The 26,198-nt window shown below is 47.5% G+C and overlaps 1 protein-coding gene across 1 annotated transcript in view; it reads right to left on the bottom strand.

The window, feature by feature from the left end:
* Positions 1-26,198, bottom strand: part of LOC146176602 (sperm-specific sodium:proton exchanger-like) — a 118,490-nt gene that overhangs the window by 3,335 nt on the left and 88,957 nt on the right. The window contains exons 9-24 of the mRNA XM_084582855.1: positions 21,856-21,937; positions 18,502-18,692; positions 17,443-17,613; positions 17,213-17,310; positions 16,821-16,881; positions 15,924-16,205; positions 14,888-15,091; positions 14,103-14,288; positions 12,090-12,254; positions 10,389-10,514; positions 9,540-9,638; positions 8,710-9,027; positions 7,837-8,034; positions 4,839-5,030; positions 3,853-4,014; positions 152-310 (exon numbers count right to left, since the gene is read on the bottom strand). Coding sequence (XP_084438981.1) covers positions 152-310; positions 3,853-4,014; positions 4,839-5,030; positions 7,837-8,034; positions 8,710-9,027; positions 9,540-9,638; positions 10,389-10,514; positions 12,090-12,254; positions 14,103-14,288; positions 14,888-15,091; positions 15,924-16,205; positions 16,821-16,881; positions 17,213-17,310; positions 17,443-17,613; positions 18,502-18,692; positions 21,856-21,937 — 2,694 coding nt within the window. The remainder of the gene's footprint in view (positions 1-151; positions 311-3,852; positions 4,015-4,838; positions 5,031-7,836; positions 8,035-8,709; positions 9,028-9,539; positions 9,639-10,388; positions 10,515-12,089; positions 12,255-14,102; positions 14,289-14,887; positions 15,092-15,923; positions 16,206-16,820; positions 16,882-17,212; positions 17,311-17,442; positions 17,614-18,501; positions 18,693-21,855; positions 21,938-26,198) is intronic.

Here is a 26,198-nt window from a genome sequence, read left to right as displayed (position 1 = left end):
TTGAGGGTTGATACAGGGAGAGGCTTTTATGTTAGAGTTTAAGAACCAAACTTCAATATCATTTCCACATACAAAATGAGAAATGTGAATGAATACTGTATTTCTGTGTGTATCTATGGACACTTGTCAAGCATGTTGTATTGAGACATACCTGCAGGTCATTTACGTTGCCGTAACTGTCGATCCTCTCCATGCGACAGAACATGGACATGCGTCGATTGTTGCGGTCAGGTGCATTGCCTGCAGTGGGGTTGCCCGCTGTTTGCTCGGTGGGACCAAAGCGCACCCGGAATTTGTCGGTCCAGGATTTCTGAAAAGGAACATTGCTGTGTTGCAAGGGAGGCCTAAAGGAACACTAACAGAGAAGTCAACACAAGCAAGGAGCTATGCTAGGCTTACAATACCCTTCGGGTTCTACCATAAAAAGATGACTAGAGTGCCGAAAACACTTCTTGTGTGTCCTTCTAGCGGCATGCCCACAAAAGATCAGTGCTGCGACTTCATTTACATCATCCTTGGGGTGAATCAAACGAAACGACTGATCTTTCGCCTACCAAGATGTCGACCGATTGAAAACAGTTGCTTTTTCCACCAAACTTGCGAATCATTGTGACAGTTTTGTGTCTATGGTGCGGAGCTGTCATTAGCACCAAAAGTACAAAACTGATCTCATGACAACATAGTCTCAAAATTGACCTCATCCAGTACATTGTCATGAAAGCTTTAGACCTTGACTTGAAGTGGCAATGATCTTGTGTAAAAATTATGCAGCTGTGCATAATAAGAAATATGCACAATTTTCAATACAAAGTAGCTGACACCGACATCTGAGCAATGCATAGCACTTTGTGCCAAATACAGCAAAGGCAGTCTCAATAACAGATGAAGTTCTCTTTAAGAATAACCTTCAAAGATTCTGTGTGTTTTCGTGAGGTGGCTTTGCATGTGAACAATGACAATGATGCCTCACATCCAGGGAAGTGAATTTTGCTGTTGCACAGCAGTTAATTAAAAACTCTTGCTTTTTTGTGTCTGTTTTCTGGAACTTTGAAGGCAGATTCTGGGGATTCTTCAGATCCTTTGTGCCAAATTTCGCATCCGGGTGGCATTTTGTTTCAGCTGAAATGTGTTAGTAAATTCCCTCTTTGCAGCCTCTTTCTAGGTGATTTCTAAGGGCAAACTTTCATGTGGGACAATGCGAGTTGTACAGCCATCGGTATTTTCTCTGAATTTGAAATTTCGAACTTCCTTTTGGCTGGACAAATAGTGATCAAAACTGTCACGATTGCCAGTTTAGCCAGTAAATAAAGTAGAGTTTTTATGGCAGCATCTAGAAAGAGAGTTGTGGTGCACTGTTGACCTGACTGCTGCTTTCACATGGTCCAGAAACTGGAGTGTGGAAAGCTTGCAAATAATGAGGTGCTTTGGCAAAACAGTTACATTGAGGGAGATGCGCAACCATATACTGTGCACAACGGGGCCGCTGTGACCGAATTTCGAGCAATTGGCAGCGACCACGAGGCCGAACGGTCGAGCTGCTACTGTGTGTGAATTTATTGTTAAATGTCAATTGCAGCCTTGTTGAGGACACTGGTATAAACTGCAAAATGCTGCATGCGATTGAACGTTTCGTGCTCGTTATTTTCATATTGCTTTGATATCGTATAACTCAATAACTCGTTTAGTTTGAATACTTTACATTGTCCGGCTGACTTCTACAATGAAGTTGTATTCTACAATCTTTCCCATCTTATGAGATATGTAATTGGGATCACTTAAGTATTTATAGTGCAATGTGAGGACTAGAACAGAAACGTTTTGGTGCTATTAGGGCGAAATTAGAATTAACCAGTTCTTTAATTTGTGTAATGTGACACTATCTGTTTAGCTCATCGATAACAGCACTGTAGCAACCAACATTACTAGGTTATTTACTAGAAACAAAAGATTGTTAGAGTTTAACAGAAAAATCTGTAGAAAATATTGAACATTTCAAGGGTTTATCCTGGTTAAACCTAGTTATCCGAATGTAAGCTTCTCTACACATCAGCCTGTGCTGAAGTGTTGACACACTTGGGCTGGCACAGGACTCAACCATGGTGAGACTGAGCAACAATTAAACACCGATGAAGCAGTTAAACCCCCACCTAGTCGCGTGGTCAGTGCATGTTAAAGAACCTCAGGTGGGCGAAATTTTCAGGGCCCTCCACTATGGTGTCTCGGCTCTAGGTGAAACACCCAATTGAATCACCTTGAAACCAGGTAGTCGAAATTCCCTGAGCCCTCCACTATGGCATCTCGGCTCCAGGTAAAATGCGCAAGTGAATGACCTTGAACCCAAGTGGTCGAAATTTCCAGAGCACTCCCCTAGGCACTTCTTGACTCATGGTCAGACGTACAAGTGAATGACCTTGAGAGTTGCAGTGTGAAGAGGCCGGAATTTCTGGAGCCCTTCACTACAGCGCCTCGGCTCAAATTCAAATTTGCGGCGCCACTTGATCTTGGGAATGCAGTCCGAAGAGTACAGCTCATGTTCTAAGACGAACATTACTAGAAATATACTGGAAGATACTAGAATGGTACTAGAAAAGTAGAAGCGTTGATGGTAACATACAAAACTCATTTAGGGGCGATGCTGCAATCTACCTTCGAACTAAAAGCACGTATCGCGAAAATGTGCGCGAATATCAAATTCTCAATGAAGTGGTAAGGTGGGAAAACTGCCGCACTGCATCATAAAAATTAGTGCTGATGCTATGGGATACAGGCTTCACACGCCTTTTTTTAGAGCGCAGCTTTTTGGCGCCCGTTCCTGGGTTTCGCGTCGGCGTCGGCCTGGTATACTAACTCCACCCCCCGTTTAGCCCCCTCTTCCTGCGTGGCGCCGACCGCGCGTGTTATCTGATTGCTGCGCGCGCTTCCCCATTCGCCGCTTCTTATACCCCCCCCCCTCTCCTTGCGTGGCGGCGAGGGTGCTCTCCGGTTGCCGAAACGCCAGCTGGCTATCAGCGGATCACGGTGCTTGCATCCCAAGCCAAAACGCAGTCATGTTCTCTTCATTTTCAGCCCCCTCTTCCTGCGTGGCGCCGACCGCGCGTGTTATCTGATTGCTGCGCGCGCTCCCCCATTCGTCGCTTCTTATAACCCCCCTCTTCCTGCGCGGCGGCGAGGGTGCTCTCCGGTTGCCGAAACGCCGGCTCGCTATCAGCGGATCACAGTGCGTGCATCCCAAGCCGAAACGCAGTCACGTTCTCTTCAGTCTTCACTCGCTAGCGGGGTCAGCGGCATTAGTCAGTCGCTGCTATCTGTTCGTCGCGCAACGTTCATATGGGCCCACACGCTGCCTCCCGCAACCTCCTGATAACTTAATTGCTATCTTCATTTCTCCGACCACAAAGCTTCTTTCATGACAGCCAAGAGCTGTTAGTCGAGTGTTTCTTGAAGGAATGCGTGTGAAAAATCAAATTGTACATACGTGTCTAGCTCGAAATTTTTGCCTCAATCTGTCGAAAAGGTGAAACAGCTGATGAGCTACACTCAAATTTCGCATTAAGTAACCACCGTGGAAGTAACGTAAACGTCGGCAATTTTTCAGCGGAGGATATCGCAACGAGGACCGAAGGATGTCTGAGTTTGCAACCATTTAGAATCGACCGAAGGAAATTACTGTGCAAATACTTAAACCATAAATTAAAAGGCTGCTTGCTTAAAACAGTGGCAGTACAAAGGAGCCACCACCAGATGTCACTAGGGTGCCTCGATGTGTACGCCCTCCTCCGCCGCCTGCATCGAGGGCGCGTGCATCAGCAGTACGCGACGCTGGTCCACCTTACATGACGCCGCGAGACCCACCGGCTTGTCTTCGTTCTGGTGGTTGTCGGTGACGAAGGATGGGTTGTCCAGTCCCAGTTTGTCGCCGGCGCTGAACATCGAAAGGCGCCGCTTTCCGGCGGCCAGCTGGGATGGGTCCGCATTCGACATGAACCGTCGTCGGAAGTTGTCCGACCACGACCGCTGCGTGTCGAGGAAAAGCGAGGAAAGGGAATGAAGAGAACATTGTAGACAGAGCTCCGCTTCATTTAAATACCATTGCCATTTTATCACTTTCGCTCAGTAGGCTAATGAAACACACACACACACACACACACACACACACACACACACACACACACACACACACACACACACACACACACACACACACACACACACACACACACACACACACACACACACACACACACACACACACACACACACACACACACACACACACACACACACACACACACACACACACACACACACACACACACACACACACACACACACACACACACACACACACACACACACACACACACACACACACACACACACACACACACACACACACACACACACACACACACACACACACACACACACACACACACACACACACACACACACACACACACACACACACACACACACACACACACACACACACACACACACACACACACACACACACAAATGCCCAGCCAGCAAACTCCAGATGTTACATGTTTGGATGGTGCTGATGGTTTGAACAAAAATAGATTTGTTTTAACTAAACTTAGAAGTATTCCTTCCAAAAAGCGCATGCAATAAACCATATGGCACAGTGCAGTACAAGATGATTTATTTGCACGTGACACCATGGGCGCCATGATGGCGAACAATGCACGACTTCCATTATGCAGGACAGGGTAGGCGAAACGCACTGCCTCTCGCTGTGCCCCTCCCTCGTCGTCATGCACAGTTGCGACGTCAGTGCAAGTCAATCTCTCCAAATAGGTTATATGAGTGCTCACCCCTCGCGTCTCGTCGTCGTCGGGCATGATGGACTGCCGACGGCGCACGTCGTGCAGCAGGCACAGGCCGAAGTTGTTCATAACGCTGGCGCGCCGATGCTGGCCCGTGCCCGACCAGTCGAGACTGGCGTCGGGCGTGAAGTTTTCGTCGCCCACAATCACCAGCACGGTGCGGTCGTTGTACACGTTTTTCTGCGCAATGGCCATGTGCCGAGGACAAGTAAATCTTCATGAACACTTTACGCGGGACAAAATTCGCGCCAAAGCGAGCAAGCTGGGTAAGTAGATATAGGCACCGACACGTTTGCACATTACTCGAAAATCTCGACACTATATGTAGAGCCGCCGACAGTGTGGCTGTGCAGTTAGTATTAGGCTTAGGGATTGAAGCCTTCGGGTTTCGGGGCAGCCAGAGCAGGGCTTTCGCGCCTCAATGGCCGTAAGTACAAGCTATAATGCATGTGAGAGTGTTCGGATGGTCGATGATTCGGCAAAACGTCCTTCGATGCCGGGGCGGAATTCATGCAAATTAACGGCATGCCATTATACCACATGTTTTAGGGGAACCCGCCATTAATTAAAAAAATAAATCTTTTTAGGTAAAAAGCTAGCTTGTCGGTGAAGTAAATATGTGTCGGCGAACGTCAGAAAACAGATAAATCGTGATAATGAGTAAGATGGTTCACATTACTGATAAACACAATTAGTGGAAAATAGCTTTAGTGAGCAGAGCACCGGACGCGAAATTCGGAGTTGTAGATTCAGGTTCCATAAGCACCGGCAGGTGTTCTTCCACTCTCTAATCAGTTATACCTACAATTGCATTTCGATTTAATGGATCGAGTACGCAAAATTTGTATTGCCTATTTCCCGTAATAGATATAAGCATATGGCAAAGGGCTCCGTCGCGGCCTTTTCACTGTTGTAAGAGGTCGCATAGTCATGTTGTTGTCGGCAGGAGTGAGCAGTGCTTTGGCGTATAACGCAAAGCGATTGCGTCTTACCTCGCTTCATAAGGCTCCATTGAATCTGCGCGCGAAGAATGAATAAGCGTGCCCAATTTTGATGGCGGTACCTAAATTTGAAAGTCGCCATTGAGTGGATCATAGTAAAATTAGTTTGAACGCATAATTCGGTCACATTTTGACGAAGTTTAGGTGATGCGGAGATAATTTTTGGGACACATGCCGGTCCCGTACGAGGCCTTGAGAGCGGAGAACTGGTCTCGTTAAATTCGTTCAGTGCCCGGATGTTCCTGTTTCGGTGCCCGGATGACGGGGTATTGGTGCCCAGATGTTTGCGCTCGGTTTGGGCTCGACGACGCCTCAAGGCCTATGACAACAGGCGATAAAGACATTGCACGCTTAAAAATCTATACCTAGTTTTGTTTAGTGGCTGTTCTTAGTGGCAAAAAGAGATTTGTAGCTGACCATTAGAATTATGTTTTTATAACCCGAAGACAAGTCCACTTGTCGAAACGATGGCTCGATCTGCGAACTGAGGCTTCCCCAACCCCCCTCTACCCGTGCTGTGTGTTCTTTTATACCGTGTCAAGCCATCTTCTTCATATAGTTCTACCTGGTTTATCAGTTTTTAGATTTTTGAAAACTTAAATACCGTCGGCGCTGAAACAAGCGAACTTCGGCCACTTTTTGCGCAGTTTAAAGCACCGGGTTGACGCTGAGCGCTGCAAGTTCCACGTGAATTCCTCGTTTCCTCATCAACAGAAGCACGGATGCTGTGGAGTGACTCGAATTTATAGATGTGGTGGTGCGTTCGCGGCCGGCGTGTAATTTTCGATTTCCGCAAGTACTGGCCAATATCTGTTTCGTCACAACACCGTAGGTATCGCGTTTTCAAAAACCTGAAGTAAGACATGGCTACTGCTGGTCGGCTACACACCTTTGAATGCGACCATATGCCTCTCTGTGATAGTTAAAAAGGTAATAATAATAATAATAATAATAATAATAATAATAATAATAATAATAATAATAATAATAATAATAATGATATAATTGTTTCAGAGAAAGGGAAAGAGGCGCAGTATCTGTCACACTTGTTTCTGTGGGCACTTGCATCGCGCAGTAACGGAAGGGAGGAAGGTGGGAATGAAAGTGGGAAGAGAAAGGGAAGCCGTAGTGGAGGGCTAAATTTTGACCACCTGGAAATGTTCAAAGTTCGCTGACCGCACAGCATATGGACGCCTCCCCGTTTCGCTTGCATCGAAGCGCAGCCGCCGGCAGTCGGGATCGAACCCGCGTACGCCGCTACAGTAGTCGGGCTTCTTACCACTGCACCACCGCGGCGGGGCGAGTTAAAAAGGTAAATTTTATCATTTAGTTAACCGCCTATAGTCGGATACAACTCAAGTCTGCAGTAACCGGCACAATAAATCATCCGCGACAGAAAGTAGTGTGCTGTTAAAGCAGTTAAAGCTTTTCTGGGTGTCGAGATAAAACGCCAAGTGTAAAAGATTCAGAATTTCGATGCTTCTGGTATGTTTGATACAGTGAAATATTAAAAACTGATTCTGCGGCGTACTACTGCCTATAGTTGGCAACTGCAGTTTTTTGAAGATGCATCCTGTAACTGACTAGTTGACGTGATGCATATCTTTAAGACGTCCACTACACCGGCATAAAGTTGGCGGAAAAATGCCATTTTTTGACTGAAAATTTTAGTTTCGAAAATTAAAGGCGCGCTTCCGTCAAATACCTGGGTACAGTAAAAAGTCTTTGCTTCTGCATTTAACTATAATAATACGCTTTATTTATTTAGGATTTCGTCTGCGTAATTTTGTTGAACATCACAAGGACACTTGCGACAGTTGCGACAACACTGCGGTCCGGACACCATGTGGTTCAGAAAGGCCTGCTCTGGAAGAATGCACAGACAACCGAAGGTATGCATGAGCTATAAGTGCAACTTACGCGGCCGAAGCAATGCAGAACTACACAGAAGTAATATCTGACAGTGGTTATCAGCGAGTGCTCACCCTGAGGGTAATTGAGTAGACGGTGCTTGGGATGCACACGGGTCCCAGGAACTCGTCCGAGTTGTTAACATCCGTGGCCACGCCTTGTACCAGGATGACGTCTGTCATGGACGGTCGCACCAGGTAGCTGTTTACCGCGCTGAGGTCCGGCAGGAACGCGTTGTCCAGGTGCATCATCAGTTTGTTCTGGGACCAGTTCTGTGGGCGGGGGGAAAACGGTGCCCGATAACGCAACTTGGAGGTTTGTACCAGGGTGGCCCGTGATCTCAGCCTGTCGAGATGGCATGAGATTCCTTCCGCGCCACAGCAACAGCTAATATAGGTGTGAGTGGCACCGGACTTCAGATCCATTGCTTAAGGTTTAGAGGGAAGGTTGAGGTTTTGCCAGATACTCCAATGGCTTTCGTTGCGTTTACTACCAGCAATCCCTCCACCGTAGCGACCCTTTGGATAAAGAGAAGTAATTTTAACAATCTCACAAGATGATTATCGCTGTTTAACACGAAATTCAACAACAACTGTGGGGGTGAGAGAGACTTATAAATCCACTATCGCGGTCTTTACTGCGCATGCGCATAGCGGTTGTTCGCAGTAAGCGAGTATTCCTTATAACTGCGGCCGCTGCAAATGGGAGCTGAACTGCATGTTAAGGCAAAAAAAGCAAGCAGTTGGTAGCGACATGAGCATATGCATATTTATACAGCGCTCTTTTTAGCTGTGCATTGCTCGACGCGAGAGCCAGTGCACGAGAGTACTGTCACCTAGCGTGGCCAAATGCGGGGCGCCTTTTCTCAAGCGTTGGGATCGTTTCTTCGCGCCTTAAAGGTGCACTGTTAGTCGGCCTGCAGAAGGCAGCAGCGGGTGATTGCTCACCTCGTACTTGGGCTCTAGACTGAGCACGCTGCGGGCCACCTTGAGCGCGCAGCTGCGCCACAGGCGATACTCCAGCGACGGGAGCCTGGTGAAGCGCGCCAGCGCTTCCAGCATCACCGTCTGGCTCACGTGGAAGGCGCGCACGTCCGTCTCGCACGTGGCCCGCGTCTGGCGCGGCTTGCGCGTCAGCACGCCCAGCTCGCCGAGCACGGCTCCCACTGTCAGCAGGTCCTGTAGGTGGCCCTCGCTCATGAACCAGTGGTACGAGTCCGTGTTGGGCAGGCTGCCGCCGTCCTTCTCCGTCACCGTGCCTTCGATCTGCGCATCCAGGAGGATAAAACGAGCAGCAGTCATTGTGCGAACCATCTCGGTCATTGGGTAGTCATTTGTGAATGACTTCATCTGACACATGGAACTGTCCAGGAACCAATGCACTGCAACGTCGATTACTTTCCCACCACATAACGCGCAGAAGGCCTGGTTTGCCCACGAGGACAAAATGACAACTTTTCGGGGCCTTCTTCAGTATCTGCTCTTAACACGCATAATGTGCAGAACATGAACACATACGGGTCACGTTAATAAACCTCTTTGTCTTCACTCGCAACCTCACTGGTGCCTTAGACGACTTTTAAAGAAACAGAAACTTTGCTTATAATTACAGGTCTTGAGATATATTTTTACAAGAAAGCCTCATTTTTGATGCCCACGAGGACACTGTGTATATGCGTCTAGTTTTGCAGGCAAGCAATATGAAAACTCATTATACTAAAACGCCTGAGTGCGCAAAGTGTATAAGGGCGTCGCAATAATTCCATTCCCTTTCTTACCTTGACAACACCACAGACGATGATGTAGATTCCGCTCGGCTCTTCCCCTTCTTTGCCAAGGCTCCATCCAGATGGGAAAGTCTGTAGGGTCGCCCTTTCCTGCAAGTCGCACATGTGAACCAGCGGTTACAGGTGAAAAAAAGAAACTTTCTTATAACCTGTAGCTTGAGAACTACGGGGGTATCTAAATAGTGCACGCCCATTATTATTACGTGGAGTACTGGATTAGCTCAAATTTTCAACGAACATGCATGAACGTTATTTGGAGCATTGCTTTCCAAGTGCTGAACACACTGTACCGTACCACTTGCATCTTGCATGTGACCACCGGAATTGCCTCCCTTCAGTCAATGTATGTTACCAGCGGCAAGCAGTTTTGTAAAGTGCTCAGATCCGGACTACAGGGAAGCATATTCTCAAGATGAGTACCAGCCAACATGGGCCAAGTTACAATAACATTACAGACTCGTTTGCTGCAGAAGTGTAGGCCTACTCGTCCTTTCTCCTGTATCCTTCATACACATTTACAAACTACGTAATGTGGCACTCTGGTCGATCCAAGAAAAGGCATCCCGTTGTTGTCGTAGTCTTTGCTGCAGAAGAATCCTTTATTTATATTTGCTTCGCGATGCCCAGAAATAATGACAAATTCCTTTGACATAGAGTAACTGTTCTTATCACATTTGCTGGTCTGCCTTGAGACGACTGGTATACTTCTTTAAAACTGGTACAGTTATTGCATAATCTGAATGCCAAGTCTGAATCATCTAGCTAGTAGCCTACTTTGCCACAAGGCTGCCTTTCGCGGAGTTCGAGAACGCAGACGAGGACTGCACTGCAGTCGCCTACCTTGAAGTGGTTGAAGAGCTCCTCGTTGCCCTTGATCCAGTTCACATTCCTGAGCAGCTCCGTGGGCGGCGCTGGAACAATGCTTGTGGGCGCAGAGTGCAGGCGCATCATCTTCTCCTCGATGGACTGCGCATGATCATACCCGTGCATGAAGCTCAGGTTGCAGAGTCCGCACTTACGGACGCCATAGCTAGCTTAAACTACGATGTACTTGAAGACAAACAGATGAAATGTGTTTAAATTTCGCAAACTTAACAATGCAAGTTGTTAACGGAACTTTTTCTGGTTCTAGTCCAAACTTTAGGGGACCCCTAAAGGCGGAGTAGGTTTGTAATACGACAGTGATTACTGTTTAACATCCACCAATATGCAGCCATACGGCTACAAAGGAAAGTTACACAGTTTTCGTTTTTAAAAAAATCTCGTAGTTAAAGAAAAAGTCCTGGTACGTGGTTCAAACCAGGGACCATCGCTTGTCTGGGGCAGGCGCTCTACCAACTGAGCTAACTAGGAAGGCTAGCAAATGGTAGGGCAGAGGCGAAATTATCAATTCTACAGTTCTACGGTGTTAGTGCATCCCGCCATGTTGATGGCAACCATGCGATGACGTCATGTATGACGTCAGTGTAAAATGCCGTAATGCGACATAGTGAGCGGTCCGAACAGGGATGGCATAAGTGACAGTGTAGTGATTACGTCATGAGCAGCTAATAGCTGTCTCTTTGCACCTTGATATCCGTTCTATCAAACTTTTGTTTTAAGCCACTGAAGCGAAGGTCCGACCCTGAACTGCAAATTCCGAATGTCCTCTTTCTAAGGGGCACAACAATTTTGGTACATTTTTACCAGCATTGATTACGACAGCCGGTAATGTCTGGTCTCATTCTCCTACGGCCCCACCGCGGTGGCGCAGTGGTTAGGGCGCTCGACTGCTGTGCCAAAAGATGCGGGATCAAATGGTAATGTGGCGCTCTGGTCGGTCGAAGAAAAGGCATCCTGTTAGCATTTGTGTTTGCTGCAGAAGAATCCTTTATTTATATTTGCTTCACGAATATCCAGAAATAATGACAAATTTTTTTTAGATATAGTAACTTCTCCTATAACACATGCTGGTCTGCCTTGAGATGACTGTTATACTTTTTAAAACTGGTGCAGTTATTGCGTAAGCTGATTGTCAGGTCTGAATCATCTCGTACTTTACCACAAGGCCGCCTTTCGCGATCACGGCCGCGGCGGCCGCTTTTCGATGGAGGCAAAAAGCATGGCTCCCATGTGCTGCGCGATGTCTATGCACGTTAAAGAACCCCCTGTGGTCGAAATTTTCAGAACCCCCGCTATGGTCTCTCTCAAAGCGGGAGCCGCTTTGGGACGTTATACCTTATAAAACCACACCAAGCTAAACCAAACAAAACCTAGTGGCGGGAGCGGTTGTTCTATTTCATCTATATTACATCCAGGACTCGAGTTATGACTTGCGGCTACTTCCTAAGGCAACAAAAATTGCTGAGGGTACGCGCTTTGCAGTCCACGAAGAGGTTGCTAGCGGCACACATAACTATAACGCACAATATAATACTAACATCTTAAGAAACTTACTGAATACCCGTTGCACACGTCACCATCTCGGCGTCTGCACATCGTGCGCGTGACTATACCTATAATAAGACCACCACCGGCCTCAAGTACAGGATGCACTCCTACCTCCATGAGTGCATGGAAGACGCTGTCGTCCAGCATGCCAGCCTCCTTGAGTTCGATGAGTTCGTCGCGCGTCGTGTTGAGCACGTGGCGTACTGCCCTGCGGGTCTTCACCGCCACGGCAACCTTGGGGTACTTATCCTGGAGCGTCGCCAGCTCGCGGACGATCTGCGCGTGCGCCATATGGTCAGGAAATGCATGTTAAATCAGGTTAAAATGAGAATGAAGTTTTTTCCCTCTTTTCATTGTAAGCTCCAACCCCCATGTCGAGCGTCGGCGTAATAGGAGGGTGGTCGGTGAACATTCGAAGAGTTGAAGGAGGGGAGCTGCAATGACGTCGCTCATAACCTTATTGAAACGAACCATGCAATACACAATGCTGAGTGGTCCACAGTTACGTCGCTTTGCGACTGTGTATTTCTTCTTCCATGTGACTCCTCTCTTTGCTTTAACGACCAGCCGGAACACTTCTATAATCATGCATTGGTTAAGAGCTTTAAATATACATCTTCTGATACTTTTACATCATAAAGCTTCCTTCACGACAATCCGCAGGGGAGGGCGAGAAGCGCTTTGATGAGCGACTGTGCATGAAAAATAGTGGTCCATAACAGTGAAAGACGACCCTAGAAATACATGCCACTCTCACACTGTTTGTCTCAACACTCGTGAAATGTGAATGCTTCAGGTGCTGGCTATCATTGAATCTCGAGTTACAGTATCCTCTGAGTTTCTTCATTCATCATTTTTTCGAGAAATTGCAGCAGGCTGTGCTTACGAAGGAATAAGGGGCACCGTGAAATAACTCCTCGCGTTCCGAAAAATACGGAGAGCACGTGCCTTGACTCTGCCGCCTGTACAATGGAAATCGGTTTGACGCTCAGCTTCTTCCTTTTGCCTCTTCCTATGGGCATGTTCTGTGTACAGGCGCCCAAATCTTTAACTGGCATGCGCGAGCGGCGACTTTTCTGTGCGTCAGCGCCCTATGACGGAGCGAAGTTGGAAACAGGATGAGGCTAAGCGCATGCTCACAAAGCACGCTCAGCTGGACGCGTCGTCTGCCAGGCTGTTCCGTCCAGCTGAGCGTGCTTTGTGAGCACGCGCTTAGCCTCATCCTGTTTCCAACTTCGCTCCGTCATATGGCGCTAACGCACAGAAAAGTCGCCGCTCGCGCACGCCAGTTAAAGATTTGGGCGCCTGTACATGTTTCATGTCCGAATAAACTTATTATTATTATTATTATTATTATTATTATTATTATTATTATTATTATTATTATTATTATTATTATTATTATTATTATTATTATTATTAATAATAAAAGTATAAAGTATGGCGTCGACGTTGTCGGCGTCGGTGCTGTAAGCGAAAAATCACAAGCGTGCCTTTGGCAGGCGGTAGGTGATCTGGCCAGACATTGATTGGTGGGAAAGTTGCGGGACGTCACGGGATCACACACACACCCTATTCGGGCTCCTCCTGTGAGGTGGGAATGCAACTCTCCCGGACCATTGAATTCCGTGTCAGGCACGCCGCTTCTAAGCCCCGCAGGCAGATCGTACATTATTGGTAAAGCGGAGATGAATGTCTATCCTGGGTAGTCTTTCACAATATGCGATAGCTTACTGTGTTAATCAGAATGTGCGAGTTAGTAAAGGTGCAAATTATGGGATTAGTGATTAATCGAGTAGCAAAGTGTATGTACGCCAACGAGGAACTACAAAGGGATCCGAGAAGGCCTCGCGTCACAGCTGCGACTTGTTTGAGACCGCCAGCATATCCACTGCGCAGCTAATTGCTTAAAGAAAACAGGTTTCTATTTGTTACATTAATAGTCTAAATAGTCGATGCGCAGGATGAAAGACTTCTGCTATATCACTCTATTTGCTCTATTTAAAAATTTGATATACCAGCTGGTCCCAAAATTCGCTTTCGTGCTTTCCAGTCAACCCCCCCCCCCACCCCTTCCCCCCTCCCCCCGCTTCCCGTGTGCTCGCCCGGCAGTTAGCTTCCCACCTCAAGTCGGTTGTCGCCGCAAATCTTGCGCAGCTTTTCGGCGATGGGCTGGTAGTCGACCATGTGGTCCAGGAACTTGCTGACCTCGTACTGACCCATCATGAAACCACGACCGATATCGTAGCCTGCGGTGAGCTGCTCGTTCACGCGGTTCGTCACCACGTCGGCAACCTTGGTGCCCACCGGCTGTGCAGGGTAAAGGAGAGAGAGAACATCACTGGCAGGAGAGGAGGAACACAGCCCCGAGAAACAGTGTACTGTCCGCTGTATCGCGCGATGAAGTATAAAGTTACGGCCGTAGACTACAACTAAGGGTACTTGCTCCAGTAATCTCTTAGCGTAAGTCATATAAGGGAATAAACAGAGCACAATACAAAAAATACGCATATGCGTACTTCGCGAGAAGTGGTTACCATTAGAAACACTTTCAGTGGTGGGGCTCATATCCAACCAACAGAGATGCTAAATTTTCGAGCTGTGTGCACATGACTGTCGAACGACAAAACTATGGGGAAACCGAAACTATAGGGGAAGAGAAGGTATAAATTGCCCAAAGCATACTGAAGACGGAATATATTTCGGCGTTTTGTTGTTCTTAAGGGTCTGTGCACTGCTGCCAACAAAAGAGGGAGAGAGAACCAGATGACTAGGCGCCCCCGCCACTAACCACTGCAACGCCGCTTATGCTGGTAGCTGTCACGAAAGTGGTCTGAAATTATTTTTTATTAAAAGAAATCCGCCTTGGCGCACAATAAGAGGGACAGAGGTAATGACTCTGTACTGACCAGGAACACGCGGAGGAGCCGGTGAAAGTGGAGGAGACGGATGACTCGGCAGAAGCGGATGGCCACGATGTAGGGTGAATACCAAGAGCCAGCAAGTTCCATCTCCATCTCGATGGCCGCAGACGCTATGGACGCCCACAGCACTACGAAATCCACCACGTTCCAGTAGCTTTTGAAGTGCGCTCGCAGACCACGACCTAGCAACTGCGAATGGAGACAATCCAACTTACACTTACTGTACGCCTGAATATGCCGCTGACGCGTTGAAAAGCGCTGTGGCAGGACAGGCTCGGAAAACGCATTACTGAAATTTCAGAGATGTATCTCAGATTTCACTGCGAGCAACTGAGCAACGTGGAAAGAAACTCCAATCGACGTGTGGGGTTTAGCTCTGATTTCACTAGTTGTAATCGTTAGTAGCACATACTTTACATATGTTAGTTACGTATCAGCGTAACGTATGGATACCTTTCGTACTGTGGTGTAACATTTGTTATCGCATATCAAAATGTCTAAGCTTAGGCACGCGTTAACCGCTAGTCCGACCACATGTTCCCTCGTGTCATCTCAGTGACCATGAATGGGACTGCGAGCTTATGTACATGAGATGTCAAACTGCATTACTCTTCTTGGGAAGGCGCGCTGAGCATTATGATGCGGGGCTTCTCGCTCTGGCCTATGCCAAATAGTTCACACACAGTCTCTCACTGTAGCCGACTGCAAGCCCATGTACAGTACGGTCCACTGCTAAATGGAACGTGTGATCACATGGCCTGCACACTCGCAAGGCGCTGCCGCCGACAACTAGCGAGAATGGGTGGCTCTATGTGCATGCTCGAAAAGAGCAGCCAGTGGTGCTTACTGTGCATGCAACTTGTGTCATCGCTTGTGACCGGCATTCTCTGCAGCGCTTTGCAAAACGCGGTAGCCACGTGGTCTCATGTTAACTTTAACAATGGACCGCACTGTACATCGGCTCTGAAGCCAGGTTACTTATTGTTATTTACTGCCCAGACGAATATCAGGTGTTGCTCACCTTGAAGACGAGCTCGAAGAAGTAGAAGGCGACGAAGGCCAGGTTGGTCCAGCGCAGGACCCAAGTGGCGAAGCACTGTCCGCAGCTGCCCAGGCGCAGAACCAGCTCGGCGACGCTGCAGGCCACGTCGGTGGTCAACACCAGAATGAGCACGAAGTTGAAGGTGGCGTGCTGCGTAGCTACGAAGAAGGGACGCCGCCACGCCTCGGCGGGCATCTTCTCGCGCCAACGGGCCTCCGTGTACGCCTGCTTTTCAGTCACGGGGTCCACGAAATGGTCTTGCTGCGGGGGCACCGATATGGTATCGAGTCATGCCCAAGTTTAGTCTCCTCAGCATCGCAAATATACGTCCCACAGGAAGATAGAGACACTGATTCAAGGCGGCAAAGCACTTTCATAGCTGAATTTCCAGCTAGAGTTGCTTGAAACGAGGTTTCCATTTCCACTCCCCAGCTTAAAGTATAACAACTTCCAGCGGGATAAAGCTGAAGGTGAAAATCTTAGCGAGAAGCAGGAGACTTTCTAATGGAACACACAGAGAAATTAATTTAGTGGCGGTAATTTGAATGAACATGATTTCTGGTTCTACATGACATTTTCCAGCTGGAAGCAGAGTAAGTTGTAACTGGGATATAATGGTTTCCAGCTGGAAGTGAACGATTTTTGATTTTGTATGACGACTGAAAATTGAATTTGATCAAATCTGATACATAACTGAAGCTTTGGCAATATGTGTTTGTGAAAGCACTGTAGTCTACTCTACTTGGCACCGCAAATACAGAATTGCATTTTGAAGATTTGCATCTCTAGAGAACGTGCACGGCTAACATTCTAAAGCTGAAATAGACGCCTTGCGTAAGGTAAGGACATAGGCAGGCTGTAAGCACGCTCACTCACCAACCACTTGTAGACTCTGTTGACTTCCCAGTTTTTCCGCAGCTCATCTACTGTGATAAATCTGCAATGAAGAAGTGCAAAAGGAATCTAGTGCTTCGTGTTACTTCTTTAATGTACAATGATCATTCCCGCTTTGCGAATAAGAACAAAATTTTGTAATATATGTTATTGCACTAGAAAATAAACTCCGAACCTCGCGGATAAGTTCTCTTTAATACCTTTAGGTCTATTCGAGAAAGGCTTCAAGGTAAGCAGCTAAGCACTGTTCTTATATCTGAATCAGGCTGACACTGGGGTTACGAAATTTTGTGGCATACTGACAATGGTACAGGAAATCTAAAGTTAATCACTAAATCCTTCACAGCAGGGCCGGGAAAAGGACTCATAATTACTGGTCAGGCTTGTCGGCGACGGCATCCGCGGCAGAAACAAGCACCGACGCGCTGTCTCTCAGCAGCAGGCCGGACTCGAATTGACGCCAGTAGTGGACCTGAACGAAGAAGGACAATGGTTATATCGACCAGCTGGCTACGAAGGGAGGCAAAAGTTTCAGAGCAGTGACTCACCGTAAAGCCTGCTACCAGTCTGCTCTAATAGAGAGCCATCAAGAGTCGTTGCGTACCTTCTGGGCGGAGATCATGCGGACCCGTGCCTCGTTGAGCATCTCGTCCTTCTCCTGCTGCGAGGGCTGGCAGAGGTGGTGCTCCGAGCAGTCGGGGCACAGCGACACGTGGCTCAGCTTACGGAACATGTACGCCGGCAGGGCGCTGTTGCACGCCGTGCTCTGGTCCTCCTGTGCACGCGAAACCGCTCACATGGGGGAGACTGTGGGGACGCCAGGGGTCTCACTCTGTCATGAACGAACTGCTTTGGAACGAGGTATACGTGCGTCCGTTCGTATATACGGAAGCGCTGGGGTATGGCTCATCTCCTGCACCTATTCTCAAAATTATGTTTCTATGTTTATGTTTCTGTTATGTTGCTGTTAACCTGCACGTTGTACTGGTTTCCCTTTCTGACGCATTACTTTCGGTGAGTATGTTTATGCCTCCTCCTGTTTGGATTTATTCTAAATACCTGCAGTATTTTATGAATGAATGAATAATTATAATACACATATTTTGAAAGGAATATGCATGGAGCCCGCATAGCATTCTAAATATGCTGTGCGTGAGATACGTGAGCTGGGTAATAAAAAAAAATGAATGAGAATTCCAGATATCCCCAAGTCCGACAGAATCGACATCATCAACCACCAATGCTCCACTGTAATTAAATCCAGTAAAACGTCAGTTTGGGTTACATGCATTGTACGACGCATTCGAACAGGCTTTTGCGCCACTACAGGTACTTTTCATAGAAAGAAAGACATGCGCACACGTATACAAGGTGCATTTTGTGTAGTGCGCTTTCTTCAAGAGCAGAAATTTCCGGTTTCTGCATATGGAGTGCTGCCCATGTCCTTGTAGTTCCCCATCCTTTTATTGCACCATTTTCTCTACCACACTTGTGAGAAGTACAGATATGAGCTCTCTTTAACCGCCCTAAAAGACGTGTATCTTGCTTTTTTAAAACACAATGCGCTTTTTATCTGCATGTGCGCACATTTCTGCACTGTATGCCGCGTATTGTGTAATTACCCTCTCAGGGAAGCGTGCACGCAGGAGCCTATCATTCTCACCGCGTCGTGTCCGCTGTCCTTGGGGTTGTAGGGGTTCCCAATGGCTGTGTACTGCTCGACGTACTTCCAGTCGGCGTCCGTCAGGAACACGTCCTCGCGGTGCACCTGCAGCGATCGCTTCTGCACCTCTCGCAGGTGGCGCACCGCGTTCACCATGTTGGACTGCTTCCAGGCCGACAGAGCGTTCATGCCTGCGCAACATCCCGCAGCCCCGTGAACGTGTGTGTATGTTTCACACGCACGTGTATAGTAGAGGCCCGCGCGACCATTGCGCGGTGTTAATTCCTTTGAAGACACCAGTTCATCTCTATACGACCCATCTGATCTGTACGCTTAATTCAAATACTCGTAGAAGGCGTTCAAGAGGCGATACGTGAAATTAAATCTATGTCTCACGAATGAATAACTCTCCAAAGTCGGCAAATCACATCGCATTTGGTCGCTGAGATATTTCATACCTATACAAAATTTATGTTACTAGAAAGCTTAGAAATGCAGTTGCAGTTGGCAGATCTGCAGTTGCTTTGCGAAGAAAATCCTCGCCTTACAACACATCGGAGACGAACCTTGTATACCTTCTTTCATGAATTGCTAACGAGCCCAATGTTCTAACGTTGCAAGCGCTTTATTGACTGTCCTAGCATCCTCGCGTTTCTTGATCACTCAGGTTTTAAAGCACTGCTTTTCCTCTTCGTTTTCTATATTTACTTGTCTACTCTCCGTGAGTACGTCATATTTCTAATGATTTTATGTTACATACGTTATCTTAGACAGTAACGTGAAAAGGAACGTTAAAGCCACAGTGGTTAAAGCAACCATAAATAGTTCTGTTTTATTAACTCAAAGAGCCCTTTTTTGCTGGGGGTATTACATAAGGGGCCGGATATTACAATAATAAGAAAACAAACGACGAAGATTATTTAGTACTCGAGGCATTCGGTAAGACATTCTTGAAAACTAAATGATGAAGCGATGAGAGCAGGACTCCCAGCCACGGCAGTGAGTGCTATCATTCTTTCCGCGACTGAGTTACATTCATCGCCTTCCTTGAGCAGAAGCCCTCGTCTGGACATTTTTTTTTCGCTCAAGCCATGTACTCAGTCCGCGCCGCTCCTTGACGAGGCGTCGGCGAACACTGGCTTTTAAAGGCGAGTGACTAAAGAGAACATGAGTTCGCTGAATGCATATGCCGGGCAGAGTGTGACATTTTAAGCCCGGCGAACGCTATATTTGGCCGAAAAGTGCCTGACGAAAATAATAGGTTTAAGTGCCACAAAAATAAAACGACAGAAACGAAAAAAGAAGCCCCGCGGTTTCCGCTGGATGAATACTTAAAAGGCGCTAATGGAGGGCTTTTCGTGCCCTTTCTTCGAGCTTCGTGCAGCGGATCAATAGACGCCTTCTATTCCCCACCCTCTCTCCCTCACCATGTCTTCCTCCCTCTTTTTGCTCATGCCTTTTGTCATTTGGTTACGTTATCTTGCTTTCTTTTAGGCCGCGCTGGGCGCAATTGTGGCTATTTTTTGTAGGATGTTTATCTTTTTTTTTTTTTTTTTTTTTTTCTGTGTGTGTATGTGGATGACAGGGCGTAGGACGGTTCGATGCGCACGATACATTTCCGGAACTTTGTGCGTCAGCAGCAACAACAAAATGTGGCCGATTAGGTTTTCTTTTTAGTGGAATATATTGCGCTTGGAAAAAAGAACTGTTAACCCCTCTTCCCCCCCTCCCTAAATCCATCCCAGTTGTCGGAGTTCCTCTTTGGTAGTGTACCTGCGTCATAGATTGGCGCAAAAGTGAGTGTTTCGCTGATTCAGTTTTCTGGGAAGATTTGGCCAATTTGCTTTGTGTCTGCCATACCGTGTTATTAAATTCCTTGCCTCTCCGGATGACTGTTTTCTCGAGATAGGGTCTTTCCACCCAGTTTGACATCCGTTTCCTTATTAGGGTTCCGAACATGCGAGTTTCGCGTCGGGACAAGTGCAATCGCTGCATTTCCTCACTGTTTGCCTCCTGTGTGCACTTATATTATCTTGTTTTTATTTAGTACATTAGTTACGCGGGATGCACTATAGACCCGCTCGAAAAGTGTGACATGTCTCAAATGTCGCCTCGGTATTTCAAATGAATGTTTCCATCACTTTTAAAACTCGTCCTTTCTAGATCATATCTATGGCCTTGCACAGGTATGCGCAGTATTAAAGGGGCAACTCAATTGTCACCTAACCAAACTAAAGCGAAACTGGAATCGCCCCCCCCCCCCCCCCCTCTTCTCCCCAAGAAAAAGGATTGCTGATTCTGAATGGGTATAGCAAGGGGATCCAGATTAGTACGAACTCATATAACTCGAACTTTTATTTAATAAATGATACGAAGCTTTACCCCGTAAGTATCGCCTGTATGACTACCTTTATTCGGACTTCGCATAACTTGAATGATTGCAATTCAACAAGTTTCTAGGAATGAATGAATGAATGAATGAATCAATCAATCAATCAATCAATCAATCAATCAATCAATCAATCAATCAGTCAATCAATCAATCAATCAATCAGTCAATCAGTCAATCAATCAATCAATCAATCAATCAATCTTTTACATTACAGTGAAAGGCAGAAAATTATATGATGAAGCTCACATTTAATTTCATTTCGCTTAGGCAAAATGTCTTATTTTTCTCGTCATTTACTGTTTTACAGTGACAGAGAGAATTAGCACAGCGGACATTACTAGCGTATGCCGGTTCACCGGACGCTTCCTAAACGCACGAGCACCAGCATAACTGTGGCAAGGTGTGACCAATGCGACCCCTATTACCGTTATTCGCTACCACGTGTCACCAGTGCGCACGTGCTGATTCGTTTCGGCCGCGACGCGGTAAGCGCGAACGTCTGTTGGTAGTGGCCCACTACCATCTGTCGCCCACAAGGCGATGTGCGCATGCGCAGCGACGCCCCGCAGAAATAGATAACGGCAGCAAATCGCGCTATGCTATAACTTCATTATACCTCGTAGGTATGGCCATTGACAACCTTTCTGTGTTCTTTCAAAAGATTCTCCTCCGGGCAAAAAGCAACCACAAATCATTTTAATCTTGCGAGCGGAAATGACGAAATTCGTTCGTGTGATTAGTTAATGTCCCCTCCCATATACCAACTACCCGTGCAGAGACGCACAAGAACCGGAGTAGACTCCAGTGCATTGCCGGCCTTACGCCGAAGGAAACAGGTATCTAGCGCAGCACAGGTGTGCTCTGGATAACCCTCTCTCTCTCTTTCTCTTTCTATCGATTGCGCCATGCCTGTGGTTGTCAATGCGCACGAAGAACATGATAAATGGTTAGTTGGTACTCACCTAAGATCCTCAGGAGGAAATTGGTCGTGGTGGCATTCACAAGCAGCGTCAAGATCACGATACCCGACACTTGGATCAGGATCTGGGGATGCATGGGTGGGATATCAGTGTTTTACGACCATTAAAGTGCAATGAGGCGAAAGCCATTGTAGCGCTATGGATCGTAGCTCTCCACTACGGCACCTCTATCTCCCTCTCTTCTTTCACTCCCACTTTCCTTTACGGGAATGGTTCAAGTATCCGCGAAGTGTGATTGATAGTGCGCCTTTTCTTTCCTGTAAACCAATTTGAAACTCCGCTGATGCCTACTATACTGGGTCTGCTCCTGTTTTTGTGTGCTGCGGCTTTCGAGGAAGCGGCAAATGAAAGGTGCCGCACGGACGCTTGGATCGGGCGACAGCTACATCGCGCGCCCCTTATCGAACACAACCAGCGTTCTGTTGAACTCATCAAAATACATCGGCGGTCTATAATTGGTTTACAGGAAAGGAAAGACAGTATCTGACTCGCGGAATCCCGCCACTATCGTCCTCACGGTAGACAAGGAGAATTACGATGAACGTTTCAAGACCTCGGAGTATCCGGGTTCTAATCCGACCTCAGCGGCTGCGTTTCGATGGAGGCGAAACGAAGAGGCGTCCGTGTGCTGTGCGATGTCAGTTGTTGTTGTTGTGGCTGTAGGAGGAAGGAAAAGAAAATGCACGGGCCTGCTATTGGCTCTGTAGCTGAACCACCTCCGCTGCCTCATGCAGACAGAAGGACGTTAAAGATCCCCAGGTGGTCGAAATTACTCCGCAGCCCTCCACTACGGCTCCTCTTTCTCTCTTTCCACTTTCACTCCCACCTTCCTCCCTTCCCTTACGGCGCGGTTCAGGTGTCCACAGAAAACAAGTGGGACAGTTACCGCGTCTTCCACTTCCTATAAATCAATCAGTCTTTTTTATCAAGATCCCGGGTGTGGCGCAGTTGGTTACAGCGCTCGGCTGGGGATCCAAGAGGTGGAGACAGGATTTATTTATTTATTTATTTTAAGGCGAAAACCTTTCGAGGCTGACGGAACGAAATCCTGTGCTCGAGATTCCGATTCCGTGAGATGTGTTCTCCTTGTCTAGCGTTCCTGCCATCTGCAATCCCACACTGGAGTTCGAGGTGTACGCAGTACAAGTGTGACAGATATCGCGCCTTTCTTTTCCTGTAAACCAATTATATTAGCACTGAAACGAATGCCGATGAGGGGCAAACGATGAGAGGCAAATGATTGGAGAGGAAAGGTAGGCTTTCGCCATTCTTTTAATTTTTTTTACTATCACCCTGACTGTAGACAAGGAGATGTGCGTTTGCCCCGCCGGGGTGGTGCAGTGGTAAGACGCCCGACTACTGTGCCGGAGTTCCCGGGATCGAATCCCGGCCTCGGCGGCTGCGTTTCGATGGAGGCGAAACGAAGTGGCGTCCGTGTGCTGTGCGATGTCAGCGCACGTTAAAGATCCCCAGGTGGTCGAAATTACTCCGTAGCCCTCCACTACGGCTCCTCTTTCTCTCTTTCCACTTTCATTCCCACCTTCCTCCCTTCCCTTCGGCGCGGTTCGGGTGTCCACAGAGCAAGTGTGACAGTTACTGCGCCTTTCCCTTCCTGTGAACCAATTTAACTTTAACTTATGTGCGTTTCACGATGCTGGGAGTAGTGGGCGAGTCGCAATCTCGCCATATCCCCCGGAATCTCGCGAAGAAGTGTGACACTTCTCGTGGCCGGACGGACAGGGCGTCTGTGTGCGTCAATAAAAGGATAACTAAAAGTGGAATGCCGAACAAGTTGGTAACATACTTGATGCAAAGAGCGCAGACATACACGACGAGGGATGAAGGACAAGACGAACGCTGACAGCTGAAAGTTTGTTTCCAGAACAAACGGAAGGAAGCCATCGGCCGTACCCAGCGTTAAGATTTGTAGTTACAATTTGGAAAGTCGGTATCACAGTAAAAATCACGGAAAAGCAGTCGTTTCGTCCTTTTTTTTACTAGGGAGGTTTAGAATAGGGGGACCCTATCGGTTACAGGAATAGGGTAATAGCGGGGCAACTATGCGCACGCTCAGGATGATTTCCGCACCCCCGCCATTTCATCGCAGCACTCCGCGCGTGCGCATTGTCGCCCGCAGTTACCCTATCCCCTTAACCGATAGTGTGCCAGTATTTTAAAACTTCCTAATTTCGTGTCTCGATACTAAGTCACTTCGTAAAAAAATCTAGCTAGCGGAGTAGGATATGCTGCCTGGGAGGACCAACTTATGCGAACTTCAAAAATGACAGCCTGCTGGACGCGTTACTGTATGTTCTCGGCAGGAAAAGCAGAAAAAGACGAAACACTAGGACACAGGTGCACAATACGAACTGTTTTATTCCAATGTACAGAACACACGTTTGCACACTTCGGAAACGTGATCGCATGACTCACCTCCACAAAGCCAAGGTCCGAGCGAGGCGGATCAATCAGTGACAACACCCACAGTCGGTCAACAAAGGCACACAGCGGCAATGAAGTTACGCAAATATTACCTTATTAAATCATAATTATAAAACGCTGTGTAGGATGAATCGAGAAAGAAAAAAGTGCACCGTAGCAATACATTGTCACTCTACTCAGCGAGAGCAATGTTTAAATATAAACACATTGAAATTCCATCGCTACACAACGTAAGTGCCACGGCATTTTCTAATAGAAAAAGCTTATTAAGGCGAAAGCCCTTAATGGCTCATGTCGTGGACAAAGTGTGTTCCGCTTTTGGGGCGTTCTGATTGGTTGAGGCGGGATGCATGCCTACCATCTACAATGTCACACTTGAACGCGCGCTCTGTGAAAGGTGGCTGTCCGTGGCCCTACGGGGCTGGGACTGGTAGGTCAACGCCGCTCAAGGCGGGGGCTAGCCTGCCACCGAATTTTGCGGCGGCTGTCGCGTGGCATTTCTTGGCGCGTGTTCGAATGTGGGATTGCAGATTGCACAAACGCGAAACAAGAGACTTCTGGAGGAAAGGCACAGTATCTGTCACGCTTTCTCCGAAAAGTGTACGTTTGGACGGTACACCATCGCTCCTGTCGCGTGGCGTTTCTTGGCGCGCGTTCATTGCAGATGGCAGGAACGCTAGACAAGATGAGACTTCTGGGGGAAAGGCACAGTATCTGTCACACTTTGACAAGTATGCGTTTGGACATGAGTTTCTTACTCTTACCTAGAGGGAAAGCTGTGCTGCCGTCTATGAGAGCTTACATGGAGTTTCCAGACGGCCAGTCCAGCCACCATGGGCGCTCAAAGCATCATGGGCCGGAGAGCTACCGAGTGCAGAACTACAACTTTTGGCCAAAGTATGCAAAGATTGTTGTTGTTGTTGTTGAAAACTTTTATTGTCCAACAGAGAAGGACCACATAAACGTTGTTCTACCGTAAATAACGTCCTAAGATTGAATATTGTGACTATAAATTGCAAAAAGAGAGAGAAACAGCATGCCAGTGTGAAATTTATCCAATATAAGCGATGGCTCTTTCTCCTATTGGCTTAGTTTTGAGCAGCACAAATACCAATATTTCGCACTTAATAGGCAAAATTTGAAATAAGAAAACGTCACAAAAATATTATTGGTTGTGCAATCACTGAAGGAACTTTTTAGAGGCATTTCGGGAAACAAAAACCATTTATTGGTTGGTTGGTTTCTGGGGTTTAACGTCCCAAAGCAACTCAGGCTATGAGAGACGCCGTGCACTGACATCGCACAGCACACGGGCGCCTTGCCTTTCGCCTCCATCGAAAAGCTGCCGCCGAGGCCGGGATTCGATCCCGCGTCTTTGGGAACAGTAGTCGAGCGCCGTAACCACTGCGCCACCCCGGTAACCACTGCGCCATTTATTGGTGACGTCTGCATTTGCGCCTTCGCTACTATGGCTTTCGCGGTCTATGTACGCACCTTCAGATGATGATGATGACGAAAAAGAAACATCGCAGTAACGCCACTCCACATACCCGAGAAAACCCGACTGTCCCGCAACAAGTAGCACACCGGCCAATGATTCTTAGCGCGCCCATGGTGGCTGAAGTGCAGCGCCCTCAGCTTTCCCTGGACGGTAAGGCATCGCTCCTGTCGCGTGGCGTTCCTTGGCGCGCGTTCAAGTGTGGGATTGCAGATGGCAGGAACGCTAGACAAGATGAGACCTCAGGCTTTCGCCTTTCACTACTTTAGTCACTAAAGTCCCTCGTAATTTTTATTATTCATCTCGCAACCATACCGTGACCCCTGCTACATATCTTGATGCCACTGAGCAGAGCTGGATCACACGGGAGCCAAACAGGTCATTT

This window comes from Amblyomma maculatum, chromosome 10 (assembly GCF_055883805.1).
Source record: "Amblyomma maculatum isolate TAMU_Amacu chromosome 10, ASM5588380v1, whole genome shotgun sequence".
In the NCBI taxonomy this organism is placed as follows: domain Eukaryota; kingdom Metazoa; phylum Arthropoda; class Arachnida; order Ixodida; family Ixodidae; genus Amblyomma; species Amblyomma maculatum.
Note: the sequence above shows the minus strand (reverse complement) of the source record. Positions and strands in the feature narration are given on the sequence as shown.